Below are 14,741 nucleotides of genomic sequence, written 5' to 3' on the forward strand. Positions count from 1 at the left end.
CCCCGAATAATTTGCCTTTTCACTTTTCTCCTTTGGAATCTAGAGTCTAGAAATTGCTAAGTCTTCATCTCGGTTCCAAGGTTATGGATGCTGACTTATAAAATTCCTCTACGACGCGTCTTTGTAGTTGTTTTCATCTGAAGATATAAAGAGCCCTTTGCTGGAGTCTTTATTTTATATAAACAAGAAGAGGGAGAAGAAGTATATTCTCTACAAATGTTCTCAGACCTTCTTGTGGAACAGCCACCCAGAGGATGCCGTGCAATTGGAATTTCAGAAGTTCAGGGGAAGGTATAATACATTACTACCTTATATTATTCTCCTTGCATTTTCATACATTTTATCGGTTTACCAATTTATCAATTTATTTTTTCTTTTTCTTATAAGTTGGATCTCTACTTTCTGCATTTTCCTTTACCTCTTCTTACTTCTTCCTCAGGAACATCATATTTTTTAATATTATTATTATTATTAAAATTATTAATAATAATAATAATAATAATAATAATAATAATAATAATAATAATAATAATAATAATAATAATAATAATAATAATATAATAATAATAATAATAATAATAATAATAATAATAATAATAATAATATAATAATAATAATAATAATAATAATAATAATGTCGCAATACAATGGGACACCAGAGTTGAAGAGAAAGATAGGGGAAAAATTGATAAGTATCAAGACCTGAAAATAGAAATAAGAAGGATATGGGATATGCCAGTGGAAATTGTACCCATAATCATAGGAACACTAGGCACGATCCCAAGATTCCTGAAAAGGAATCTGGAAAAACTAGATGCCGAAGTAGAGCTCAAGGATTCGTGCAGAAGAGTGTGCTCCTAGAAACGGCGCACATAGAGAGAAAAGTGATGGACTCTTGAGGAGGCAGGATGCAACCCGGAACCCCACACTATAAATACCACCCAGTCGAATTGGAGGACTGTGATAGACCAAAAAATAAAAAAAATAATAATAATAATTGTGCTTTTCGACGTTACAGGTATTGCAGTTAGAATGATTTTGTTGTTTTGTTGTGTTCTTGTTCTTGTTGCTAGCATCATCTGGGCTGGGCAGCCACACCTGCGTAATGCCCAGGTGAATATTGGGCATCGTTATTTCCGCCTATGCAGTTTCTAACGAAACCTATAGGAAGGCGGAACTATGTTGCTATGTTTCTATATATGAGGGCGTGAGAGAAAATCATTCATTGGGAAATTCTTATATATTGGTTGGTGAATCACTCTTTAGAGGGGCTATTCTTTATGGGCCAATGTTTCTCTGAATCCTTGACTTTCAGAAATAATTTGGAAGGTATTATATATATATATATATATATATATATATATATATAATATATATATATATATATTCATATATCATATATATATAACATAAAATTTGAAACAATATGTAGGTATACTAAACGTGTATATATATATATATATATCTATATATATATATATTTATAATATATATAATATAATTATTATATATATATATTACTAATAATATATAAATATAATATACATATATATATACATATTTGAACAATATGTACGTATAACACATAAACGTATATATATATATATATATATATATATATATATATATATATATATATATATATATATATATATATATATATTTATATTTATACATACATACATACAGCCTGCTATCTAGAAACATCAATACGCCTCAAAGCACAGGGGAAAAAAGGCATTTGCCAAAAACACTAATTTACCCAAAACACAGACAGGGCTGTTGTAGAGAAACGTTGAAAAATCTTTAGAATATTATCGTCTGTTGTCTTATAAAAGCAATAATATGCCTAAACACATAATGGCCTGCTTTCTATAAAAAAAAATAATTAGTATGCCCTAGAACAGTTTTTAGACCAGTTGTCTAAAAACCTCATTTGATATACAAACAGAGACAGGATAATGTCTAAAAGTATGTCAGCAATCTCAGCATTCTCTCTCTCTCTCTCTCTCTCTCTCTCTCTCTCTCTCTCTCTCTCTCTCTCTCTCAAGATAATCTCACCCTCTGCCACCCACGCCCACATGCACAGATCACACACACACACACACCCCTCCTCTTAGCCACCCCACCTACGCCTACGCCCCTAATCCACTAAGAATGACTTGATTAGTTTACCAGTCATGGGATGATGACCTATATCCCTACGTGTTAAAGATATATATTCTTATTCAAAGCCTTATTAGGACAACCTCTTACGCTTTTGTAGCCCAGAACCGAAGGAAATATGAAAGTGAGAAGCTCGGTAGAAGAGGGGAAGAAACAATTGTTGAGCCTTGTCGCACATTTGGGGTTTGACATTTGACGTTTGGTATGAAGATGTGAGATTATTATTATACAATTATTTACGTCTTAATATATTTTATACGAGTATTTTTCTCCACTTATTGGACAATTAATTACAATTCAAATCAAGACTTTGCATAGAAATACACGCACTTATTATGCAACACTTTGTATCTATTAAAAAAGGCTAAAAACAATAAAGTCGACTTCAGCTTTCTTTATCGTACGATCTGCGCACCTAATGACATAGGTAGTAAAAAGCAAAATAAATAAAAAAAGAAAAACACATATACGCCAGACATCTATCAACTGCGCATTCAAACAGGGTACAAAAGGACAGTATTTATTTTTTTTCAAAGTTCCTTTTTTTATTTAAATTGGAAGTTCGCGTGAGAAACAATTTTTTTTATTTTTTAATACGTATATTTCCTTTTCAAGACGATTTTGAGAGAGAGAGAGAGAGAGAGACCTTGACATTGACACTGTAATTTTTTTTATATATTTCCTGTTTAAGGCGATTTTGAGAGAGAGAGAGAGAGAGAGAGACCTTGACACTGACACTAATTTCTTATATATTACATTTTTAAGGCGATTTTGAGAGAGAGAGGGAGAGAGAGAGAGACATTGACGCTGTAATTTTTTATATATTTCCTTCTCGATACAATTTTGAGAGAGAGAGAGAGAGAGAGAGACCTTGACAATGACATTGTCATTCCACACTAAGTAAAAAATTCAAGTGTTTGAAAAACGTAAATCATTGTAAAACATATATATTATTGTAAATCGTATATAAAAAATCATATAATAAATTACAATGATACAATATCATCATCATTACAATGAAATAACAAAAATGACAATTTTGATTATGAAAATAATAATGAAGAATATTGTCATAATTATCTTATTACTATAATAATAATAATAATAATAATAATAATAATAATAATAATAATAATAATAATAATAATAATAGGACCACTGGAAGACGAACATAATAAAAATTAAAAAAAAAAAATTATAAAAAGAAACATTTTCAAAATCTTACGCCAGAAAAAAATACAGATGAATTAACGAGCAACTCGGCGTCCCAGAGACGATGGTCATCAATATATATATATATATATATATATATATATATATATATATATATATATATATATATATATATATATATATATATTATATATATAAAGAGAGAGAGAGAGAGAGCTTTCCATTGAACCATAAGAAGGAGACGATCAATCATATAAACTACTGTGAATAAAAAAAAATGAACGAATAAAACAATGAAAAAAAATGCCCAAATATATACCCTTCGCCCAAGCGAGTGAATCACGCCATAACCAAGATTCACCATTGACGAATCTCTCCAGTTCAAAGGTACTACGACAGACAGACCGAACAACTCCAACGATGACGTCACTTTCGCAATATCTCTTTTGAGTTATCGAAAACGGAGGAGCAGCAGACAGAGAAAAGGCGTGACGCGGGCCTCCACTTCGAGCGAAAACTCGATGACGTCGCGTAGAAGAAGAAGAAGAAGAAGCAGAAGAAGAAGAAGTGGAAGGGGGCGTATCTGCAATGACGTCATCGACCCTGCCTCAGACCTACGAGAGCAAAACACGTAATCTCAATATCTTTTCACAAATTTCCCTCCCTTTTTTTGATGACAGGTCGATCAACAGCCCGTTCGTGGGTGCACGCCCCTATAATGAGCTCTCTCCAAAGGCTTCCCCCACCCTGGCCCTCACACCCACCCACCCCACCCAGCCCTTCGTTATTCTCCATTGATGAATAATAACTGACTTATCTTTCTTCTTCTTCTTCAATCCGTTTCGTTGCCCAACGTAGCAATGAAGTCATGTCTCCCAAATATAGACTCGGGAGAGGGTACCCCCTGTATCTATCTGTCTTAGGTAGGTAGGTAACCCGCGCACCGGAAATTCAAAACCTCTGATGAGGCGTAGTAGCGTCGTCCAAATCGCTAGAGAGAGAGAGAGAGAGAGAGAGAGAGAGAGAGAGAATGTCAATCTCGTCCATCTGGCGACCTCTGGCAACGAGGTCGCCGCTACTCGCTAGCTGCGAGACATAAAAAGGCGTAGGTCCCTCAGAAAGTCAGCTTGTTTCTCCAGTGCAGACGAAGAGATCGCACGTATACGTCTCATTTCGAGCCGATTAGGAAAGTGGTTCTTCTTCTCCTCATTTTAACGAAAGGACCTTGTAGTGGTGAAGATAAATACGACTTGCTGGGAAAATGAAGCTGCTCATTGTTCTACTGGTGGTGGCTCTGGCTTCTGCTGCCGACCTCAGAGGTAAATGATTTTACCAAGTTTTTTGTTGTTTCTAGATTTTAAAGAAAGGTTAATCGGTGAACCTTTGAACTATTCATCGTCGCATTGCAGATATCATACGTATTTCAAATGGGGGACTTGTATTAGCCAAATGTGCTTTTTTTTTCATACGCTCGTCTGGCTGTAATATTTCAAATTTAACTTATAACTTTACTAAATGAATGTGAAACGAACTTCAAGTCATCAATGAGAAAGACGATCTTGAATTTACAGTCGTAATTATAAAATTTTCGAGAAAAAAAAACAGAAGCAATCATTAAATTTTCACTTTAAATGCACAGACTTCGTTTTGGTATTGTCACAGTTAAAAGCTCTTTAAAAAAAACGAACTTTGAGCTTTTATTTAAACATTTGGTATCGAATCACGTTAAGAGAAAAGTTGAAGAATAATTAAACAAAAAAACTAACCTTGAGTTGCACTTAAAAAAAGCGAACTTTGAGCTTTTATTTAAACATTTGGTAACGAATTACGTTAAGAGAAAAGTTGAAGAAAAATTCAACAGAAAAACTAACTTTGAGTTGCACTACTTTAGAGAAACAGTGAGATTTCAACAGAAAGGTGTTCTTAGAGTTGTATGAAGAAAAAGAGAGTCTTTCAACCTTGCAAAATGTCATCCCGAATCGCGTGAGAGACTCAAAAACGCAAAACGAACGCACGAAGACGATTCGACGATTCGAGACACGAAACTCTAATCGTGGGAACTTGCAAAGCCTCCTTAACTTTGCTCGACTGGTCTAACTCACCACGCCCACATTCTTTTTCGTCATGCGGGCGGTCTGGCAGACTACTATTCCTGCTTGTTAGCTTGACCGCCCCACGCCCCCACACTTTCTAAAAACCACCTTGTAACACTTGAGCGTTGCCACATCTAATGGACTCCGATTCAGCTGAGATTTCATATGCTATTTAGCCACGTCAAAAGAAGTGGGTTTTTATTCACAATTCCTTCATCCACTTAGAAGCATTGAAACCATTTTCCATCAATAAGATCTTGCCTCGATTCATTCAGCCTTTAGAAACATTTTTAAAAAATAATTCCTTTTGTTGTATTTCATGTGAAATGCCTCCATCCTGAAGAATGGCAATTATCTCGTTTTTTTCATTTGATGTGAAATTCTTCCATCCTGAACAATGTCGTGTCTTGAATCAGATTTGCCATTTGGAAAATGTTTCGTGACTTCAAGTAATTTCTGGAATTACTTACCAAGACCGTCAAATCCTTTTAGAGAATTTGCATGCGACATATTCCCAGCGCAAAAAAATAAAAAATTCCACAAATCTATTTCCATGAAGACTGCTCGATTGGAATTCTCACATTATCTTAACTCTTCCATTTTATCAGAGTGCAAAGTCACTCTGACATAAATCCTCTATCACATTTTTCTATTTCCTGCATGATTGCAGTTACTGCAACGTCACCTTAAGTTCAAGGGTTCAAACTCATTTTTCTAAATAAAAATAACATCACAGAGTAAAAATGGTATCTGCAAGGGGAAACATTGAGTTACAGTAAGAACACAGGTGTAGTGTATAAGAATCCATATGATTTCGTACCTGTCAGCATCTAGATACTTCTAAGTGGGGTCAGGTGTATCAGGTATTTAGATTAGTATCCCAAAGCTATCTATGGTCAACTTAGGTCAGTCGAATGGGTGGTTTGCAAACGAGCGTTTCCGTGTATTGGCGAATGAACGTAACTTATATATTTCCAGTTTATTTCAATGTCCAGTACGTGAAAATTTTTATTATTATTATTATTATTATTATTATTATTATTATTATTATTATTATTATTATTATTATTATTATTATTATTATTACCATAAAAGATGAAGAACCCTATTCATATGGAACAAGCCCAACAAGGGGCCATTAACTTGAAATTCAAGCTTCCGAAGAATATGGTGCTGATAAGGAAGTAAGAGGAGGTAAAGTGAAATACAGGAAGAGCTCTCACTCATCAAGAAAGAAAAGATAAATTAATAAATTCATTAAATAAATATACAATAAAATGCAAGGAGCATAGAATTAGGTCAGTAATTCAGCTTCAATTAGTAATAGAAATGATTTCTATTATAAGAAGACTGATAATAATAGAGTTGTCCTCAAATCGGGCGAAGCCATTAAAAAGCAACCCTCTCGTTTTCCAGATGCGTCTGACAGACTAGTTCCTGGAAGCGGCGACCTTCAGTCCCTCCACACCGGAGCGGAGGAGACCACAGCAGACCTTCCGGAAGTCTTCCGCATCCTCAACATCATCCCCGACGGATACCAGGACTCAAACCACCAAGTCCTTTTCGTGAACGGGATGCGAGTCGAAGTCAACGAAACAATTAGCAAGAGTTCGGACGAGGGAGGAGAAGATGAAGGGGCGCTGGTGGCCCAGATCGTCATCAAGGTCATTCCAGGCGCTGGAAAGAGTCACCCGGCTGTGGTAGAAGGCGTTTCAGGGGTGAGTTTCTATCTATGGGTCCCTCTGCCTTCCTCTGGAGGTCTATTTTGTGACAGCTGTGTTTGATCGTCATTTCAAAAGAATAACCGATCAGCATTTTGGAACAATGCGTTTTCTCATGACAAACTTGTTTCTAATTTCCAGGAACTGCCCTCCGACATCAAGAGCAGAGGTCGACGAGAAATTCTCGAGTACATCACGAAGGTCAGCGGAAACGCCAATTGCGTCACAGGAGCCCAAAGGATTACCCCCGCTGGAACTAGGCTGCTGCCAGAGAACCCCACAGCCAACCCTCCACAGCCATCAGCCCTTCACGCACACAACCGAGTCATCAGCTACGAAGGTGACACCAACGTCAATTACCTGGGCTCCCAGCCAAAGGAGAACCCAGATGCTGAGGTCTTCGACAGCAACCTCGTCAGGGAAGAAGCCAACAGGTTCTACGCCAGCCGCCCTCAGCCCGCAGCTTACACCTTCCATTCGCAGCCAATCAGGTCCCAGGCCATCCGCTCACAGCCAATCAGGTCTCAGCTCATCCGCTCGCAGCCAATCAGGTCTCAGCCTCTCCGCCAGCACTCACAGTGGGGCCAGCCAATCCGCTCACAGCCTCTGAGGGCTCACGAGCCAGTCTATTCTCAGCCCATTCGATCACAGCCGATTCACTCTCAACCACTGAGGTCTCAACCAATCCGATCACTGCCTCTCATGTCTCAGCCACTCCGATCACAGCCGATAAGATCCCAGTCGTATACCGCACCACGCCTTTAGGATTTGCAATCCTACACTCACCCCATCAGATGTTAGGTCAATCTTCATCAATGCATTTGCAACAGTCGTCCATTATTTGTGAACATTCATTCTCACGACTAATGCCTTTCTATTTTTATATATATTATTTAACAGTCATTGCATCATCTCTCTCATATTCATTCATATTCTCATCCCATTGTCTGTATCATCTTCCCAACAAAACATTTCTATGCAACAGTCAGGGTAAATCTTCCATTCACTCATGAACATGAGAAATCTTCCTCTTCATTTAATCCGCTCATGTCATCTCTTTTAATCTCCAGGGTTTCAAAATCATGTGATCATATTCCAATCTCATAATCAGATCAATCTTCACCAACAATCCATTGGGTAAGCTCATCAGATGTTTCCTACATTGGTATCATAATCTTTCTCCTATTTGACCAGTTAAATCATCCTTCCCTGCTCTCAATCTTCTCAAGAGCTGATCAAATCACCCCTTGGCTTCATTAGCTGAAAATCATCTCATCTAGCCTTCATATTCTTATAATCCCCTTTTCATATGCCAATTTAATTGTCCCATAATTTAATTGGCTAAAAACCATCTCATCTAACTTTCATCAGGTTCTTGTAATCTACCTTTCATACGCCAATTAAATCATCCCATAGTTTAACTGACTAAAAACCATCTCATATAACCATCTTCTGGTTAGGTTCAACTTTCCATGAGCCGATCACATCATCCCATATTTTCACTGATTAAAAAATCATCTCTTCTAGCCTTCATATTCTCATAATCTATTTTCCATTTGCCAATTAAATCACCTTATAATTTAACTGGCTAAAAACCATCTCATCTAACCATCTTCAGGTTCAACTTTCCATGAGCCGATCACATCATCCCATATTTTCACTGGTTAAAAAAATCATCTCACCTAGCCTTCATATCCTCATAAACTATTTTTCATATGCCAATTAAATCACCCCATAATTTAACTGGCTAAAAACCATCTCTCCCAAAACCCTTTCATGCGCCAAGCAACGTGGTCTTCCAAACGTACAACGAAGCCAAAGATATTATATTTCTGTTTCTGTCTTCATCGCCGAAATGCATTCACCCATTTTTGTATGTGATCGTCTGTTGTTTGAAGGTATATTTTGTCTTTTGTTTGTTTCTTAATAAAATAAAGGTATTTATACAGTTTGAGTTTACTGTCTACCTGTAGATCTACATAACTATAAGAATTCTAAGTATTCTTATGGTGTTCTTAAGTATATGATTAGAATACATGCACTAAGGGAAGACACTTCCATCTATAAAATGAGCGATATGAGAATTCTACAGATTCTACGAAATGAGAGATACAGTCTACAGAAAACAGTTCAAAAGAAACAACACAGAAATACAGAATCTCCCAAACAAAAGATTCACTCTAGGGAGGAAGGAAGCCATACAGAATTAGGAGACATAAGTCTTGGAAGAAGGGTTTCAATTAAGATTGAGTTTGGATATACGAACCAATCTAAATAATAATGAATAAACCATTAGTGAAAAAGGTTTTGAATTAAGACTGAATTAACAAATACGAACCAATACTGAATACTAATGAACGAACCATTACTGAAAAAGGTTTTGAATTAAGACTGAATTAACAAATACGAACAATACTGAATAATAACCATTCCTGAAAAAGGTTTTGAATTAATACTGAATTAACAAATGCGAACCAATACAGAATAATAATGGGCGAACTATTAGTGAAAAAGGTTTTGAATTAAGACTGAATTAACACATACGAACCAATACTGAATAATAATAAATGAACCATTAGTGAAAAAGGTTTTTGAATTAAAACTGAATTAACAAATACGAACTAATACTGAATAATAATGAACGAACCATTGCTGAAAAAGGTTTTGAATTAATACTGAATTAAGAAATACGAACCAATACTGATTAATAATGAACAAACCATTACTGAAATAGGTTTTGAATTAATACTGAATTAAGAAATACGAACCAATAACACTTTGATTTAATAGAGAGAGAGAGAGAGAGAGAGAGAGAGAGAGAGCTCTAACGTAATGACGGCTTTGCAAGGGATTGCCTAAGGGTATGTAATAATGACAGTAATAACGCTGGAGATGCCAGATGCCTCCAGACAGACCTCGATTTTAACCCAGTAACCTTGAAAGGAGAAAAACGACTTTATTAACCGTGGAATAATAATAATAATAATAATAATAATAATAATAATAATAATAATAATAATAATAATAATAATAATAATAATAACTCAGGAAATATCCACACTTCCTGTGTTAACTTCCTCGTCCAACGAGACCTTGATGATACTGAGTTAATTTATAATTGCTCCAGTTACGTTACAATACTCGCTGAGTCACGTGACAATACACAAGTTACTAGACTCTTTGAGTCACTTGACAATACACAAGTTACAAGACACTTTGAGTCACAAGAGAGGACTTAAGTTATAAGACTTGGAGTCACTTGACAATACACAAGTTACAAGACACTTTGAGTCACAAGAGAGGACTTAAGTTATAAGACTTGGAGTCACGCGACGAGACTCGAGTTACAAGACAAAAGTTACAAGACTCTTTGAGTCACATGACAAGACATATATAAAAAGACTCTTTAAGTCATGTCACGACTCGCAAAGTCACATAACAAGACTCAAGTTACAAGACTCTTTGAACTACATGACAAGACTCAGGTTACAAGAGTCTTTAAGCCATGTCACGACTCGCAAAGTCATTTGACACAACTCATGTTACAAGACTCTTTGCGTCACATGACAAGATACACGTTACAAGACTCTTTGAGTTACATGACGAGACATAAGTTACAAGAGTCTTTAAATCATGTAACGACTCGTGAAGTCATGTAACAATACTCATGTTACAAGACTCTTCGAGTTACATGACAAGACTCAGGTTACAAGACTCACAAAATCATGTGACAAGACTCAAGTTACAAGACTCATAAAGTCATGTGAAAAGACTCAAGTCACAAGACTCGTCGAGTCATGTGGCGAGACAATCTACAAGATTCTTCGAGTCATGGGACAAGACTCAAGTTACAAGACTCACAAAATTATGTGACAAGACTCAGGTTACAAGACTCTTTGAGTCTCACGACAAGATAAAGACTCAGCGAGTCATATGACAAGACTCACTGAATCACATTAGAAGACTCACGTTACAAGATCCTTTGAGTCTTATGACAAGACTCGCTAAGTCACGTAACAAGACTCAAGTACAAGACTCAGCAAGTCACATAAGACAAGACTCGACCGAAGGTTTAATTCATAAATAAAAATTAGAGCGAGGCAAAGTTAGAGAAATTGGTCAGAGAGAGAGAGAGAGAGAGAGAGAGAGAGAGAGAGAGATCCTAATAAGAATGGTAACAGTCAGTCTTTTCCTACTTTGTTTACGTATTCACAGCGCATGCGCGCGCACCTGCGGTGCTTTTGACCTTCGGCTCTCTCTCTCTCTCTCTCTCTCTCTCTCTCTCTCTCTCTCTCTCTGTTACTTAGACATGATTAGTAAGCAAATCTGCTTGTAAACAACAAACAAAGCACTGAGGAGAACAACAGGAAAAACAACAAACAAAATACTAACGACGAAAGTTGTTCTAAAGACCAGGATGTTTGTAAACACATAAAACATTGTCAGGTTAAATCTCATATCATCATGACAATTCGCAAACAGTTTTCTGCCTTCGCTCGTCCCCCTTCAGAAACGGCAACCTCGTCCACTGCTTTGGAAAGCCAGCCGCGTTTGTCTCGAACTATAAAGTTCCGAGGACGTTTTTCTTCATCCGGCTTCCTTTCCGAAACTTCACGTCATTCCCCTGGCCCAGTCTACTTTGACACTGACGCTTGGCGAACGGTTTTCTGTGACCGATATTTTCTCAGGAACGCTACCCGAGATGCGACGTAGATCATACAAAATAAATATATCTCTGTCATAAAGAATATGTTTATGGAATGTCGTTGAAATACATCAGCTGTGCTTGTATTTATGAACGCAGTTTGTGGACACCATGATGAATCATATCGAGAGAATAATAATAATAATAATAATAGTAATAATAATAATAATAATAATAATAATAATAATAATAATAATAATAATAATACCATGGGACACCAGAGTTGAAGAGAAAGAGAGGGAAAAAATGGATAATTATCAAGATCTGAAAATAGAAATAAGAAGGATATGGGATATGCCAGTGGAAATCTTACCCATAATCATAGGAGCACTAGGCACGATCCCAAGATCCCTGAAAAGGAATCTAGAAAAACTAGAGGCTGAAGTAGCTCCAGGACTCATGCAGAAGAGTGTGATCCTAGAAACGGCGCACAGGGTAAGAAAAGTGATGGACTCCTAAGGAGGCAGGATGCAACCCGGAACCCCACACTATAAATACCACCCAGTCGAATTGGAGGACTGTGATAGAGCAAAAAAAAAAAAAAAAAAATAAAAAATAAAAAAAATAAATAAAAAAAAAAATAATAATAATAATAATAATAATAATGACGAAAGAGGAAGTGTCATGGCACAGTTTCTCCTCAACCTCTCATGCATGAAAGATGAGAAACCCTAATCTATATTTGGGCCGGGTCCTTCCTGCTAATTAATTATTCCTTACGAAGACACGAACACATTCTTGCTGGCTTACTCAACTGGTTTTCATATTTTTGTGGAAATCGGTGATCCTTTGTGTCTTACTAGAGTCCTATATATAATCTCCCTTACTTAAAGAGACAGAAGGTCCTTTAAATCCTGGCAAAGGTCCTATACGCTCCATCATTTGCTCAGACGAAACAGCAAGGCTTTTTATGAACTTTTAAGTTACATTCAGCGTGTTTTAAAGTAATTAGCAGAAGTAATTCTGATATAACCAGCGTAAGTTCTCCAAGTCAAAATTTCGGCGGCCTACTGACCTGTTAAGATTAGCTGCCCGTTTATCATTCCATTATCAGTCAGTCCCCGTGGAGTGATAAGCGTTAATTACAATTACCTATGAAGACGATCAACATACCAAAAGTTGGTCGTACTTTCTAATAAGGTCTTATTAATATTTCATGATCGTCTCTAAAGACATATAAAACCAGGCTCAGTTTAGCTTTTGATAATTTCCTGTCACTTACCGAGTGACAATAGTCCAGAATAGTAGCCTGAGGGAAGGTAATATGGTAATGTGAATATCTCTCTGTTTGTTTGACCCTGGTTTGTGCGCCTCTCGCCAAGCGCCCTTGTAAAGAGAGATGCCGTTTGCTTACAAAGAATCTAGGAGGCTTCCCTGCGCACATATAAACAGCGATGAAACCATTACGATCAAATAAATCAAATCTTAGAAGTTTTACGGTAATAGCTGTTGTTATTGGTTATAATAAATCATCATGGGTGTCAGTTGGAGCTATAACAGCATTTTTTTTCTTTTTAGCATTTCAACATATTTGTCGTACTACTTGCCGTACTACAGTGTTTGTCTATATTATCGTTTCCATGACAAGAAGTGTGTGGGATTATTTGCAAGCTTTGAATGAATTGCCATTGTCAAGAGCGTTATTTCCCATGCATCGCGGAAAAAAAATACTGCAATCTACTCTAAATACGACGTACGAAAGAATCTAAAATACATGAAATAAGGAGCTCTCCAAATGCATTAACTTTCGACGCACTTGTTGTAAGGGTAGATGCTACCGTTACACCTGTGGTGCAATTCCCAAGGTCGGCGGCTTCGGGCACACGATTCTTGCATAAACACGACAGAAAGCGTCGTAGTAAACAAAGAAATATGGAAATATCTATGCGTTCCCGTCCGTTATCGCCGATGTGACATGAAATCGAACGTACTATATAGGAAGAAAGAAGCTAAAACATGTATTTTATCAAGCGATTTAGTTCGCTTTTTGCCCCTCCCAACGAAATTTCAGGCAGAAGAAGAAGAAGGAGAAGGAGGAGGAAAGATCAACCGTTACACCACGAAACGAAAGTACGATTTAAATACCAAAGTTTCCACGTCAGTTACCACTGATACGAGATGAAACCACCCTTACTTTGGAAGATAAAAGACCTTCAACCAGAAATAAAAGAAAGAATCTATAAGATGATATATAATTTAATTCGTATTTCCGCAATTTCTCCACCACGAAACGAAAAATATGCCAATCCCTTCACATCCGTACTACTGACACAAGACAACCAACCACATCTTGGAAGAAGGAAGCTACAGAAAGAATTTAGTTCGTGTTTTCGCATTTAGGGTAGAAAAAAAAAAAACCGAAATGAGAAAAGTTTCGCGTCCAGTACTACGGACACGAGACGAAACCAACCTTATTTTGGAAAAGGGAGGAGATACTCGACCATAAATGAGGAGATACTCGACCATAAATGAAAGAGAATCTAAAACTAATGTATGATTTAGTTCGCATTCTAGCAATTTTACCCCGCCAGAAAACAAATTTGCAGGCAGAAGAAAGCGAAGAAGCGCAGGCGTTGTTCACCCCAACGGTGCATCCCGACGACGAAACCAACCTTATCTTGGAAGAAATAGTCCAAAATACTATATGATTCGGTTTGCATTATACTCAGTCAATTCGTATTTTCGCATTTTCCATCGCAAATCTCCAGGCAGAAGAAAGGGAAGAAGAAGAAGTGCAAGGGATTTGTTTACCACCGCGGCAGTCTCGGAATACGAAGCCGTAGTTATTTTAAGAAAAATGGAAATACTACTCAGCCATACATGAAAGAATGAATTTAACTTCTCGTTAATTTACCCCACCAAAAAACATATTTCAACATATTT

General features: G+C 36.7%; 1 protein-coding gene and 1 long non-coding RNA gene across 3 annotated transcripts in view; one reads left to right on the forward strand and one right to left on the reverse strand.

The window, feature by feature from the left end:
• Positions 1-14,741, reverse strand: part of LOC135209195 (uncharacterized) — a 43,165-nt gene that overhangs the window by 26,031 nt on the left and 2,393 nt on the right. The window lies entirely within an intron of this gene.
• Positions 4,452-9,101, forward strand: LOC135209192 (uncharacterized). Its single transcript, XM_064241876.1, has 3 exons — positions 4,452-4,658; positions 6,849-7,150; positions 7,295-9,101. The coding sequence occupies exons 1-3, from the start codon at positions 4,601-4,603 to the stop codon at positions 7,916-7,918; spliced, it is 984 nt and encodes a 327-aa protein (XP_064097946.1). The 5' UTR covers positions 4,452-4,600; the 3' UTR covers positions 7,919-9,101.

The sequence above is a fragment of the Macrobrachium nipponense genome, chromosome 37, assembly GCF_015104395.2.
Source record: "Macrobrachium nipponense isolate FS-2020 chromosome 37, ASM1510439v2, whole genome shotgun sequence".
NCBI lineage: Eukaryota > Metazoa > Arthropoda > Malacostraca > Decapoda > Palaemonidae > Macrobrachium > Macrobrachium nipponense.

Coding starts and splice junctions, on each gene's coding strand:
- LOC135209192 (XM_064241876.1), top strand. CDS start 4,601: ATGAAGCTGCTCATTGTTCTACTGGTGGTGGCTCTGGCTTCTGCTGCC. Junction 4,659..6,848: donor TTCTGCTGCCGACCTCAGAG/GTAAATGATTTT, acceptor CTCGTTTTCCAG/ATGCGTCTGACAGACTAGTT. Junction 7,151..7,294: donor TGGTAGAAGGCGTTTCAGGG/GTGAGTTTCTAT, acceptor TCTAATTTCCAG/GAACTGCCCTCCGACATCAA.